Source organism: Rattus norvegicus, chromosome 5 (assembly GCF_036323735.1).
Source record: "Rattus norvegicus strain BN/NHsdMcwi chromosome 5, GRCr8, whole genome shotgun sequence".
NCBI classification, from domain to species: Eukaryota; Metazoa; Chordata; class Mammalia; order Rodentia; family Muridae; genus Rattus; species Rattus norvegicus.
Genome location: NC_086023.1, coordinates 51,177,681 through 51,191,736, shown reverse-complemented (window position 1 = coordinate 51,191,736; position 14,056 = coordinate 51,177,681). Strand labels below are relative to the sequence as shown.

The window sequence follows — 14,056 nt, the reverse complement described above, 5'->3', positions numbered from 1 at the left end:
GCTGAACAACATGCTTCCTCATGCAGACCAAACTGAATTAGGAACGCTAGTGCTTTTGCGGTTTCCTATGGACTGATGCTCTCAGCAACAATCAACTTCTCAACCACATTTTCAGGTTACCCGCTTTTGCAGAGGACATTAGGGTTCATTCTTGATCTCTGTCTATCCTAGTTGCCCACAGACAGACAATTTGGATGTTAAGTCTTACCTGACCAGGTTCTGTCCCAGTAACAGTCAAGTCTTGGATGGATCTACGCCTTGGTTGCCCGTTGCCTTAAAACAAAACAACAGCAAAAAGTAAAACTTCAATCTAGCCAAACAAGTGAGAAGGTATAACTGCTCAGAGGAAGTGTGGTCTGCTGCTCCTGGATCTAGGTAACTTGCTGCAGGAAAAAGAATGAGTAAATTTAATGTAAAAACCCACCAAGAGAAAACCTGAGGAAGGAAGAGACAGAGAGGAAGCTAATGCATTAACTCAAGAGTTGCTGGCCCACAACAGAGTATGACCTGATACGATGACACTCCTGACGAAGGAACAGCAGCTCAACTGTCTCCACCATCTTCTGTCATGTGTTTAAATAGATGACTGCTTGGGGGCTGGGGCTGATGACGGCATCTATTTCAAGGGCCTTACGTGACAGTTTCACAGCAAGACAGCTAGCAGGTTGTAGGACACATCTGACTTAGGCTGGCAGCAGTGCCTTGGAGGATGCTTAGGTTTAAATCCTTGCCCTGAGCCGTCACATTTAACCCCATTAGTGTCTGTCCAAATGCTGTAATTTATCATTAAGGAATAACAGCTCACTTCCCCCTTGGAGACAATGTTCATTCTATGCTCAAACATACATAGCTGGTTGAGATGGCCTATTATGAACATTAGCAACAGTTAAAAAAAAAAAAGATTCTATGAGCAAGTCTTCAGCAGAACAGAATGACCTCAACAACAGATCCCCACAGCACCTTTCCTTCCCACAGAGTTGGTTTGTTGATACAGCATGTTTTAACAGGAGAGTTCAGCTGTTAGAAAAGGAAACACTGAGAAACAGCTGGTATAATATTCACAACTCCTTTGACCCCGAGAGTGGGAGCATGGAATTTTGCAACTAGTAGGCATCACTCAGAGCACACACACCCTAGCAGTTGTACTCTGACGGGCAATGAATCATTTCTACTTTTTACACTTCATGATCCGGGATACAGAAATCTTAAACCAATTAGTACTGTTTAATATCTTAATCCATGTGACTTTACTATTGCTTTACATATAAACTAAATTAATTTTACACAGAATTAAGAATGTTTTATGAAATAACACATGTAATATAAAACTCAAATTTATAGTCATTCTTGAAAGGATAGCTCGTAACTTTTCCCATTTTAGACTGTTTTAAAACTCTTTGTATACTTTGGATTCAAATTTACTTTGTTTCAATTGATTCTGTAATGTCCCACATTCTCATTACGAAGTAAAACAGCAAACTGCATTTACTGTACTGACAGCTCCAGGGTACTTAACTATTTCTGTTCCCTAACAGAAAAGATACTGCTATGAGTAATGAGCAATTTTAGGCACATTTCACTCAACACCCTCATCCTAAAATTAGCACATGGGACAGTCTATAAAAGTGTCTGCAACTCTCTTTTCAGATCAGCAACATCTGTGAATCTGAGGAACAACCCATCATGTGTCTATACACCATGACATCGCCATCACAGTTTCCCCAAATATGAGTTCAAGTCTAGCTGGGGGACAGAGAGAAAGGGGGAGGAAAACTGTAAGGAAAAGGATAAAGAAGAGCTGACAGTTAACAAATGCCATAAAATGAGAGTTTTCATGCTATAGCATGAGTGGAAGCAAGCAGTATTAGGCAATACATTTTAATGAGCACGACCATGTCAGAAACCACCTGGCAAACAGCTCAGACAAAAGCAAGAGGACTGCAATCAACAAATACTTGTTGCTCCAATATTAAGTTTAAAAGCCATAATCTAGAAATATGAATATGAAATAACTCAAGCTCCTTGTGTTGCCGATGAAAATTACTGGGTGAGTCCTTAGGAAATTTGAATTTTCAATTTTTTGCACTGAATACTAATTTAGAAATATACTCATTTTACACTTCAAATATGTCTTATGTGTGTTTGTATGTGTGTGTACTCCTGCTATAGCATGGGTGTGGAGGTGGGGGGACAGCCTGTGAGAGGCAGTCCTTTTCCTCCACCCTGTAAGTCTAGGGGATCAAACTCACACTGTCAGGCATGGCAGCAAGTCCCCTTCAGTCCCTGCTGGGCCATCTCAGTGGCCCTTATTCTTCACGTTTTAAAGTTATTTGATATGTGCACACCTGTACTACATGTGCTCAGGTAAACAAAAAGGCAGGAACCCCTAAGGCAGCATGACATAAGCAATAACCAGCAGTCTGCAAATGACACCCTGAACACTGTCACTGTAAAAAATCCTGAACTTCTGCTGGGCTTGGTAGCACATGCTTATAATCCTGGCACTTGGGAGGCAGAGGCAGGTGCATATCTGTGAGTTCATGTCCAGCCTGGTCCACACAAGGAATTTCAGGACAGCCAGGGCTCTGCAGAGAGACCCTGTCTCAAAAAAAAAAATGACAACTTTAAGAATATTTTTAAAATATATCATTGGCAACTCATGCTATGCACCCTCTTCCAGGCATCAAGGTAAAAAGGAAGGCAGTAATACCAGACACAATCCAAGTCTTTACAAGGCTGCTCTTTTAACCACGGGTGAGTTCCTAAGCAAGTGCTCAAGTCATTCCAGAACATATCCAGAGATTACTGCCTGAGCCCCTCACACAGTCCACCCCTGCTTTCACTTCGAATACACTAAAACTTCAAAGTTCTTGTGGACTCTTTTAGACTCTTCACTTCAAAGCAAACTATTATCCTGAAGACCCTTCTTGCCCAACTTATTGAAAAAGTGAGATTTTTCAGTTCTAAATAATAAAAACTACTCATGCATAAGATAAGATTGAAAACACTGTATATATAGCATTTTCTATGTAAGCATTAAACTACTGCTTAGCAGTAAACTGAAGGCATAATTTAAAGTATGTGCCCATTAGGTTGCCATGAATGTGTTACTAATTTCTACAAATTATGACTTGGAAGGACACCAGATAGGTTTCTCAAAGCAATTAGTAGAGACTGATGCTCTCTGCCTTTGAACTAACTTTATTAGACTACAATTTGAAGCTCAACCCATTTTATTTTCTTTTTTCTTAAAAAAAAAATTAAATCTTATTTTTTAGACATGGTTTCATCACGCCAACCCCTAGTTGGTAGCCCCAGTAGCTTTCTTTCTCACATGGATGATACAAATAATATATAATGTTTTTGAAAAGCAATGGTACGTAGGGGAAGATTGGGATTTCTTGGTTTGTCTGGACCTGTGCCCGACCTTCTACTACTTCATCATGATGAAGTCATGAACGTCAAACAAAGTAGGAAGGAGATTCGTTTGGAAGGAGGGACTCAGTAAGAGGTAGATGACAGGGGATGAGGGTAAAAATGAACACAGTTCATTATCTACACGTATGGAAATGGCAAGGAAAAGACAAATACGCTCATATCAAGTCTGGGTGTGAGTTGAAGCAGAGCTGTTATGGAGAGGGGGAGCTTGTGTCAACCATGGACTCTTTCACTCAAACAGCACCGCTGCCCTAGCAATTAGTAGCAGAATTAAGGTAAGCTAATCTCAAAAGGACCCAATGTCCTCGTCTTCCTAAGGGAAGCCCACCCCACAATGGAAGCACTAGGGAGGCATGGAATGCTCTGTCTTCTGTGACCGCAACAAAAGAGTCAAAAGCACCATGTGGTCTGAGAGTCAGAAGATCCTGTCTGGGAAGACTCACCCATCGTCAGATTTAAACCCGTCATCTATGATACAGCTACCCTTTCAATCTAGGTACCAGGGTGAGAAGCCATTGAGATGACTACTCTAGCAAAAAAAAAAAAAAAAAAAAAAAAAAAAAAAAAAAAAAAAAAAAAAAAACAAAAAAAACAAAAAACAAACCCAAAAAAGGCATTTTACCAGGCTCTCCCGGCTCAGCTCTACTAGCGTTTCGGATTAGCTCCACAGCAGGCTGCCTAGAGCTGTTCGAGGTCGTTAGGTGCGTCTGACCTCTGGTCACCATACAGCACTAGTTCTTGCCCCTCTAAACTATTCTTTCTTGTCTGCCCTTTAGATTTATAAATCTAATTTAGGATTAAATTGCTGTCTAAATTTTTCTGACTTTGTAACATATTCAAGCTTATTACAGTTCTATGTAAATTTAAAGTCTGCCATCTTTTGGACAGTATATTATTCTATGTTATACCTATCAGTAGTGAAATAAAATAATTGCAAATACTTTGCTAATTTCTAAAAAAATTATTTATTTCAATAAATAAAAACTAGTGCATGAAAAAATGAGTTAATATTCGAACATGGTAACAATGTTATAAAATAGAATATCATTTTAATAATTAAAACATCAACTATAGTTAAAATGCAATGTTAAATAAGTATTATCATGGGCAAAAGTATAGAATGCTAAAGAATCCATCCAAAATATATATATATGAGAAATATATTCTCCATCAAAATGTTGGGAGTGAAGCGATCCAAGGAAAATCTTTGGTTTTTTGACACAGAGATAAATGACCAATTTAAAAATATCTACCTTTGGGGTTGGGGATTTAGCTCAGTGGTAGAGCGCTTGCCTAGAAAGTGCAAGGCCCTGGGTTTGGTCCCCAGCTCCGAAAAAAAAAAAAAAAAAGAAAAAAAAAGAAAAAAAAATCTCCTTTATTTGTCTTGTCCAACTATGTGTGTCCATGTATGTGTGAGTTGTGTTTGGGAACAGAGAAGAGCTTTTCCCACCTAAGGGTCCTGGGGTTAACCTAGGCTGTCAGGCTGAAGGGGAAACGCCTTTACCTGCTGAGGTAACTCCTGGCCAGATGGTCATTTACACACATAGAGGGTGCTTATGCCATTTACGTTTTTATTAAAAATGGTGGCCTTTATTCATCTATGATATTACCTCCATAAGATATAAAAGCGTGGGGGTTGGGGATTTAGCTAAGCGGTAGAACGCTTGCCTAGCAAACGCAAGGCCCTGGGTTCGGTCCCCAGCTCCGAAAAAAAAAAAAAAAAGAAAGATATAAAAGCGTTTATCAACTGATACCCTGAAAAGTCATGTGTGAATCGGGTATAAAACATAGCTTGCTGACCTTCCTCTTAAGAAACCAGCAACAGAGCAAACTAGCTGGTTGACCATACGAAAAACTGACGAGCCTCATCTGGCTTCAACTTTCCGCTCTCCAGTTAGGACAACACTGTGCAGCAGCTCACCCACGGGCCCCCCAGAGACAGGCTGGATAGTGAGGAAGAGGGCCAGGAACAGAAGTTCCAAATAGTTGATCCTCTAGTAAAAGGGACCTAGGTGTTGCTTATCTCTCCCGTCCAACAGGAGAACAGGTAAAGTGGGGGTGGTGTTCTCCCTTCTGCTATTTTCCTTTCACTTGAATCTTATTGCTGGAGATGTGAAATTATGTTTGCAAATTGGTTTCAGTGTGGCAACATACATTTTTTACCCATCTCCCTGTTGACTGCATGAGAGATATCTATGCTTATAGCCTATGAAAATTGGAGCAAGAAGCATTTAAAAGTACCAGGATCATTAATCCAGTTCCACAGCTGTTAACACCAACACAGGTGGTCTATGATACCTGATATGACGATCTCAGGGACATCCAGAATGTTGCCAAATGAAGCGGTTTTACGGTGGCCCCGTTTAGGCTTGGTATAGGCTGAAAAAACACACATGTACAGTATACATGCAAACAACCACACACAGTAACACAGGAAATGACTGCACAACAGAACAGTTCTGAAACAGTCGTGTGAATTACATCTCATGCAGAATGGCATGCAGAACTATCTAACTCTTCATCCATGCTTAGGGAGGGATGTTAAAGAGTAAAAACAGTTTTGGAAGTTACACACAATGGTTTTAATTAGCAGGAAAAAAAATCAACAACAAATAAAGATAGACAAAGCTGCAGGACAATGAAGAACTAAATTTCCAGTGTATTCTTAGAACTCTCCTACCTAAGAGAGACCAATGGGATGAGGTGCAGGGAGGGAGGACGCAGGGCCAGACGGGAGGGGCGGAGGTTAGTAAGATAAGCCACCGTGTTTGTGTTTAGGACACAAGCAGGAGCAGAAGAGCCTAAGTTAGGATTCGTGTAGTGTGCTATAAATTAGATTCTGTGATTATCAACAGTTATCAAATCAAAGCATAAAACATATGGCCCTAAGCATGTCTACAGTGTTTCTAGTAACTGAATACTTATTACAGTTCTAAAAGTTTAGAGAATATAACTGTTAAACACGAAGGCTGTTGAAAGTGAACCTTTCAAAGTGAGACAGTTCATTAAAAAACTCAATTACTTCAAATTCAAGGGATGTATTGTCCGACATTTAGGTAGCGGGGGCAAAGTAATTTATTTACGTATGATTATCCTTGAACTGGAAAAATGTCCTTCTTATAACGTGTAATTACAAATCTGTATCTGATTAGAAAAACAGGCTTAGCAAAATCATAAACTATTAGCATAACATTACTTTCCCTTTTGGGGCAGAATCAATATTATGTGTTTATTCTAAATGACACCTGTGAACTGAAATGGATCCCCGACAGTGTTGGGGTATGTTTCTATCTACCAAGACAATTGTGCTTCATGTAGACCAGAAGGCCAGTCGATGGCTGCTGACCTTTACTAAACCTGGCATTTTCTGAGCCTTTACCTGAGGTAGAGACAGCTATTTCCCTACTAATTTCTATCTTCCTTTGCATGGACTCTGACTTTACTAATGTAGCAATGTCAGCTATGGCTCAGACCCCTTGTGGCTAATAGCCGTATGTGGAAGTTGCAGAAATCATTTTCAAAAGCTTCTACCCTTCTGCTATCTCCTCTTTCCTGATACCTGAGCTGTGGAAATGATGACTTGAGCTGTCACATGTAACCTTGAGGACAGAAGTTAAACAATAGAGATTATGACACAGAGACACAGAAACCTTAGCTGCCTAAAGATCATGAGGCATAAGTAGACCTATCTATGTAGGATCGATAGCTTATGTTTAGACACTGTTATCTTCAGATATTCCTTCCTGTATCTAGGCTTTTAGTGCAGGTTGATAAGACCAGTGATTGTGATTAGTTTGGACAAATACAGTACAGTTCATCTGGATGCCACTTTCTACAAAGAGAACACAGATAATCAGAACATTTCACTTAGAAAACAACTAAGCTTTTTCAAAAGTCTGTGTATTTATAATTAAAAGATATGTAGACAGATCAAGCATATCCCCAAAGAGGAGAATTTATGCATTTTTTGTTGTTACTTGTTTACACTTCCACATGCTTCAATACAATGTTCATGTTTACAATTCACTCTTGTCTAACACTGGAGGATCAGAAAGAACAAAATAAGACCCAAATTAAATTGGCACCACTAAAATGAAACCCAGTTTAGAAAGGTGCTGGTTCACCAGGTGACGTCACTCTTATTTATTCTGGCCACTTTGTCTGTTGTACATTTTAAGAGCTAACAAAATGAAATTTAAACACTATCAAAACCAATGTCTGATGAAACTACGACTTCCTTATTTTATCCTCAAATATGCAAAGCCTAGCTGGGCCATTCTCATGCTGGCAGGAGAGAGCACAGACGCACAGCTCCTGCCGCACAATGGTCTGCAATGACTGTCTCCTGGGCTCAGCACAGAAGCAGTGGGATTACTCGGTCATCGAAAACATTCTGGTATTGGCAGAATTTTGATGTCTCAGAGCTAGTTTATATTTGAGGAGAAATATATTTGATATATTTATTACATTTGATAAGCTCTATAACTAGGAAGGTGTATTTCATAATTCAAATAAATTTTAAGCCATACTTGTCTTATTGAAAATTTGAACCAAGTAAATTTACTGCTGGAGGCTTAGAAAACAAACTGTAAACCCACCATCTGCTTAAGAAAGTAGATATGACACAGCCCCTCCCTCCCCCATAGCCCCATTGAAAACAACGGCGAGCCAGCACCAGCACCACGTAGAACCACGGGCATTCTCTCTTTGGGCTTGTAGCCCTTTACCTGTAGTCGCCACGATCCTCGCTTCTATTTCAGACATGTCAGCACTCATCCTCTTGCCCTCAGAAGTCGGGGGCAAGCTCTCCACACTGCTCCCTCGAGAGGCTCCCAAACTCAGGCGTCCAGAGTCACTCTGTTAGAATTATAGGTCAATCTCAGTTACTGAGGTTCTTTTCGTGTAGAGATCCTGGACAGCCCAGGACGAAGATGGCGGGTGGCTTTTTATGACGATGGTACTGTTCCGTAAGAGGGAACTTTATAATGAGAGGGAGCTAACAAAGGGCAGCAGGCTCAGGTGTATGCCGCTCAAAGCAATGAATTCTACATCTACAGCCAACCTGAACAGGATGAAATGATAGCCTTGTAAGAACTTCTTAACTGCCCCAGAGAACCATAACGTACTCCACACTGTTTGTAGGACCCTTAGTAAGGATGGATCACAGGGAGGAAGGGGCAGGGTTGACAACAGCCACAACCAGGAGAAAGGAAAACAACTTGTTTGGTAAGAAATGACAGCAAAATCTCATGTCTCTCACCATAAGCTTGTTTGTCTGGTACAGAAAGAAAACTCAGGATTGTTACATATGAGAAGACGGCAAGTAATGCACACTGTTAGCACAATGTTGTGATTACTGGTAAACAAGTCATACAGTTTTATTTTTAAGAACAAACCTGTTGCTTTGCCTGGTTTTTCAACAGTTTTGACTCCAAGCGTTTAATAGTGTCGTTTGTGGCAGGGACTTGTTCCATATTTGTGTCACTTTTATTACTGGTATTTGTAGAAGCGATGTCCATAAATGAGCCTAGAAAAGCAGACACGTCGTTGGAACTCCCCAGTGAAGGGGAATGTCAGGGTGGGGAGGTGGGGGAATGGGTGGGGGAACACCCTCACAAAAGAAGGGGGAGAGAGAATGGGATAGGGGTTTATGGGTGGGAAACCAGGAAAGGGGATAACATTTGAAATGTAAATTTAAAAAAATCTAATAAAAATGTTAAAAAATAATAGGTTAGCTGAAGGATTATATTAGTAAATTATTGGTTATCAATTAATAAAAGGGATTTTTTTGGAAAAAAAATGTAAAAATGAATAAAAACTTAAAAAACTAAAAAAAAAATAGAAAAGCAGACACGTTTATAACTACAGGTTGGGAGTAATATGAATGCCATATTCAGAAACTGACAAGACATAAATAAAAATATGACTTCCACACCAGTGAAAACACCTGAACGAACCCATTTTAATTACAGACAGCACAATAAAGAATCAACCAGTCTTTTACATAGCTGTGACTAACAGTAACCTAAAGGTTTAACCCTGAAGCAGAACTGAGTGTTATCAGCTGAGATGGCAAGACCTGACAATGAGTGAGTTTGAAGGAAGAAGCTGGAACTCAGTTTGAAAAGCATCGTGTCAGTCCCTACCAGACATCAGGTTCTCGATCTCTGAGCATGGAAATAAAGATGAAAACAAATGCTTTCTCTTCCAGTCCCAGGCACTCAGGAGGTGTTGGCAGATACAGCCAAGTCCAAAAAACCACACCACAAACAACCAACCCCCAAAATGGCACAGGAATAACATCAAGAACCACAGTTACAAAGATACAAATCTCTTAAGGAGTTGACCCCATGTTCCTGAGAAACATACCCTTTGCCAAGAAGCACAGCAGGAAGGCCTGAGGAAGATGCAGACAAACACTGCAAATGCAACAAATGCATGAGCAGAGCCATCAAGGCCTAAGGTGGCTAAGCCCAGTGTGCCACAGGGCCCTAACCGCAACCGTAGCTGTCTTGCTTTTCTGCTCACCCCAAGCTTGGGAACTGGACTTGAAGCTAGCGAGCTACATGGCCAAGGGTCTTAGGCTCTGTCAACCAAAGCCCAAAGTTCAAACCAAGGCAGAGGCTGCAGCTCCAGCTCAGGCTCCCAAAGGTGCCCGGGCCCCTGTGAAGGCCCCATAGGAAAGCCAACGTGAAGACAGATGGGCTGCTGTGACACACCTAACCACACACTATTTGCAGATGACCAGTGGCCATGCTGTTTTACAATTACTTGAGGCCAGATCTGTTTAAAAAGATAGAGAAATGAAAACAAACAAAGGCTTGGTATTTGAAGAGGTAACCAAGGAAATGGAGATTAATGGCTACACAAAGAAGCTAATGGCCAAACCCTTGGCACTCCAGCACTTACAGCTGAGGGACAACCAGCAAAAACAAAAGCAAGGATAAACCAAGAACAAGCTAGCAATGGTCTCCAAGACATGCCAGCTGCTTGCATTAAGTCTCTTCAGAAAAAAGACAAAACAAACCACCAAAAAGCAGAATGGAGCTAGTGAAGAAATAATCTGTAGTAGTTTAGCCAGCAGTACCCACACAGAAACAGTCAGGAGTGGTGGCGGCATGTATCTTTAGTCAGAGAACACACGGTTTTTAGGCTAGACTATGAGTTTGAAGCTAGCCTAAATCACACAGTGAATTCTGGGCTAGCCTGGATACAAAGTGAGACACTATCACAAAAAGATAAAATTAAGAATCAATGTAAGTATTCATGGCAATATCATATCTAATCCTTTAGACTTAACTAAGCAGTAACACTAGCCATGGAAGTGTAGCCTGAGGACTTGCATAGTGAGCAAGGAGTGAGGAACTAAAATGCAAATAAGACATCACTCCTTTCTTCACAGCAATGTCATGGGATGGAGGGAGACCCCGAGGTGGCTCTGAGTTGCTCACCTGTGCTGGTGGCTGAGTTGCTCTGCCCTTCATCAGAGTACTGACAGGGGTACTGTAACGGCTCATCAGCTCCTGGAAAGTACTGTAGTAAAAGCAAGTCACGATTTAAAATGCCTTCAGTACACAGCAGACCCTGTTACATGACAAGAGCTCAAGAGCATGTCTGCGCCACTGCAGCAGTTTAACATGCACCCAAGGTGGGCACAGCTCAGTTTCCCTTAGGCATGGCTGAGTGTGGAGCAACTTCTGTTTTCTGACCAGACAAAGATGATGATATGTATTCCTTTTGGAAAATTTAGCTGCAGACAATGCCATGTGCCCACACAAGCATTGAGATGACAGGAAAGGGAATCTCTCTAAGGGGATAGTGGGGTCACTGTTCACAGTGCACTGGACTAGATGAGTGACATACTGTCAGATTGTTGCAAATGCTATTAGCCTGACAACTGGGAATGAATACTTCTGAGTCAGCTTTGGGACATATCTTAAACATTAAGAACATGCCTTATGGAAGAAGCCCTCTTATGAACTGGGGGCATAATGCTAACATATTTACTGAACAATGAAAGTAAAATTTAGGGCAAGATTTTTTTCAAATTAGACAAAACAGTAGAGAACAGTTATAATTTTACTTGTACAGCCTAAAGTTTAGGTGTATGAACTTAAGCCAAAGCTACCACTTATAGCTCTTGTTTGGAAAAAAAATTTTTTTCAATAAAACAAAAAAAAAATCAAATATTTGAAATAATTCTAAAGTGTTTAGATTTGTAGAGCAGGGAATTTGACTATTTTTCTAAAAGTTTTTTTTCCTAAGTTAGGATTCTTTAAGTCTAGGAAAAAAGTGTAGTTTTTATTGGCATCTAAAAACATACATCAAAAAGCCCAAACAGTAAAACTTAGCATCAATCCGTGTCTCTTAAGGTGCATCCCCAGCACACTGTAGAAATGACTGTACTGTGATGGAGATCTGACAAGCTGAGTCTAGTTCAGCATGTTATTAATCACGCATATACAGGCACTGCAAAGCTTGGACACCCTCTACCAGCATCTCTCACACGGGGGACTCTGGTCCCCAGAACAAGAATCTTGCCTGTAAACATTAGTATAGGACAGCAAGCCCAGGTACCTAGTCTAACCATCTTGGCATTACAGAGAGCTAGATATTTCTCTACAGTAATGCTTTCTCCTAATTATATGAGTAATAAGTGCCTATCCTAACTTGATTAACAGGGAAAAGCAGAATGCAGAAAACGGCTACCATTCCTTAATTTTAAATGCCAATGAAAAGCTGGCAAATACTAAGGTTCCCTCTAACCCAAAACCCCCTCAAAAGAAGGATTATACCCGCATCAAGTGAGTCATTATTTTCACAATTTCCTCCATTGAAGGGCGCTGAGAAGGGTCCTTAGACCAACAGCGGGTCATCAAGCTCTCAATGGGCTTAGGCAAGTTTTTGATCAGTGGTGGTCGAGTACCTATAATTGAAAATTAGAGAAAGAAAAGAATTAACTATCCAAAGGGCAGTGCCAAGATTTTTAAAATTTATTTCTAATAATACCTGAATTAGCATTTTTATTTTTTAGTTTATCACTTGTTGTTTGTATGCATCTATCTATCTATCTATCTATCTATCTATCTATCTATCTATCTATCACCCACCCACCCACCTATCTAGCTATCTTTGTTGTATCTATATCGATTTTTTTTTTCACACAGGTCCAACTACAGGAAACCTTACATTGAAGTCTGTAGCACACAGTGATGTGAGAACTAAGACTGTTTCACTTGGGCACTTGTGAGGCAGAGGCTGGCAAACCCATAGGTCTCCTTCACCCAGGACTGACAGTGAGACTATCTCAAAAACCAAACCAAACTGTCTCATTCCTACAACAAGCAGCAAAGGCTAAATACATTAATTAAGAAAAATAAGTACCTGACTTGAGGAAAGATGAATTTTTAGACTACAAAATTTTCAAATGTGTTTGAAAAAAACATCTTCCATTTACAGAAAATGGCCAAACTGGTGTCACACTCACTGACTCCCCTCAGCTGTGGTGTCATCACACTCACTGACTCCCCTCAGCAGTGGTGTCACACTCTCTGACTCCCCTCAGCAGTGGTGTCACACTCTCTGACTCCCCTCGGCTGTGGTGTCACACTCACTGACTCCCCTCAGCTGTGGTGTCACACTCACTGACTCCCCTCAGCTGTGGTGTCACACTCACTGACTCCCCTCGGCTGTGGTGTCACACTCACTGACTCCCCTCGGCTGTGGTGTCACACTCACTGACTCCCCTCGGCTGTGGTGTCACACTCACTGACTCCCCTCAGCTGTGGTGTCACACTCACTGACTCCCCTCAGCTGTGGTGTCACACTCACTGACTCCCCTCAGCTGTGGTGTCACACTCACTGACTCCCCTCAGCTGTGGTGTCACACTCACTGACTCCCCTCAGCTGTGGTGTCACACTCACTGACTCCCCTCAGCTGTGGTGTCACACTCTCTGACTCCCCTCAGCTGTGGTGTGACACTCACTGACTCCCCTCAGCTGTGGTGTCATCACACTCACTGACTCCCCTCAGCTGTGGTGTCACACTCTCTGACTCCCCTCGGCTGTGGTGTCACACTCTCTGACTCCCCTCGGCTGTGGTGTCACACTCTCTGACTCCCCTCGGCTGTGGTGTCACACTCTCTGACTCCCCTCGGCTGTGGTGTCACACTCACTGACTCCCCTCAGCTGTGGTGTCACACTCTCTGACTCCCCTCAGCTGTGGTGTGACACTCACTGACTCCCCTCAGCTGTGGTGTGACACTCACTGACTCCCCTCAGCTGTGGTGTCACACTCACTAGTTGCAGCTACCACCTTACAGGATGAATTTCAACTGTTTATAGTTTTTCAAGATGGTGATAGTATTCTTAATAAGCCTCCCTACTCCAGAGTGGCTTCAGATACATCACAATCTTTTTGTTTATTCAATCAACAGTCATTTAGAGAACTGATAGAGGAATCACACTGTGTAGGTCAAGGCTCCTACAGTTTCTACATCTACGCTCTAAGATGTAGCATTACAGTTGGTAGAGGAAACTGATGAAACAGCTAAGGTTAATTTGGTGATGGGTCGGTTTAGCCAGTCTACAAATGCTCTGAAGAGTTAGTGTTTGTTCT

The 14,056-nt window shown here is 41.4% G+C and overlaps 1 protein-coding gene across 3 annotated transcripts in view; it reads right to left on the bottom strand.

Annotated features, from left to right (window-relative positions):
• Map3k7 (mitogen activated protein kinase kinase kinase 7) overlaps window positions 1–14,056 on the bottom strand; it is a 62,489-nt gene that overhangs the window by 20,276 nt on the left and 28,157 nt on the right. Inside the window, exons 8-13 of one of the 3 annotated variants that reach the window (NM_001107920.2) lie at window positions 12,234–12,364; window positions 10,890–10,971; window positions 8,835–8,965; window positions 8,166–8,295; window positions 5,737–5,817; window positions 209–273 (exon numbers count right to left, since the gene is read on the bottom strand). In NM_001107920.2, the coding sequence (NP_001101390.2) occupies window positions 209–273; window positions 5,737–5,817; window positions 8,166–8,295; window positions 8,835–8,965; window positions 10,890–10,971; window positions 12,234–12,364 (620 nt within the window). The other 2 variants (XM_006237966.5, XM_039109819.2) reach the window with 2 other exon arrangements.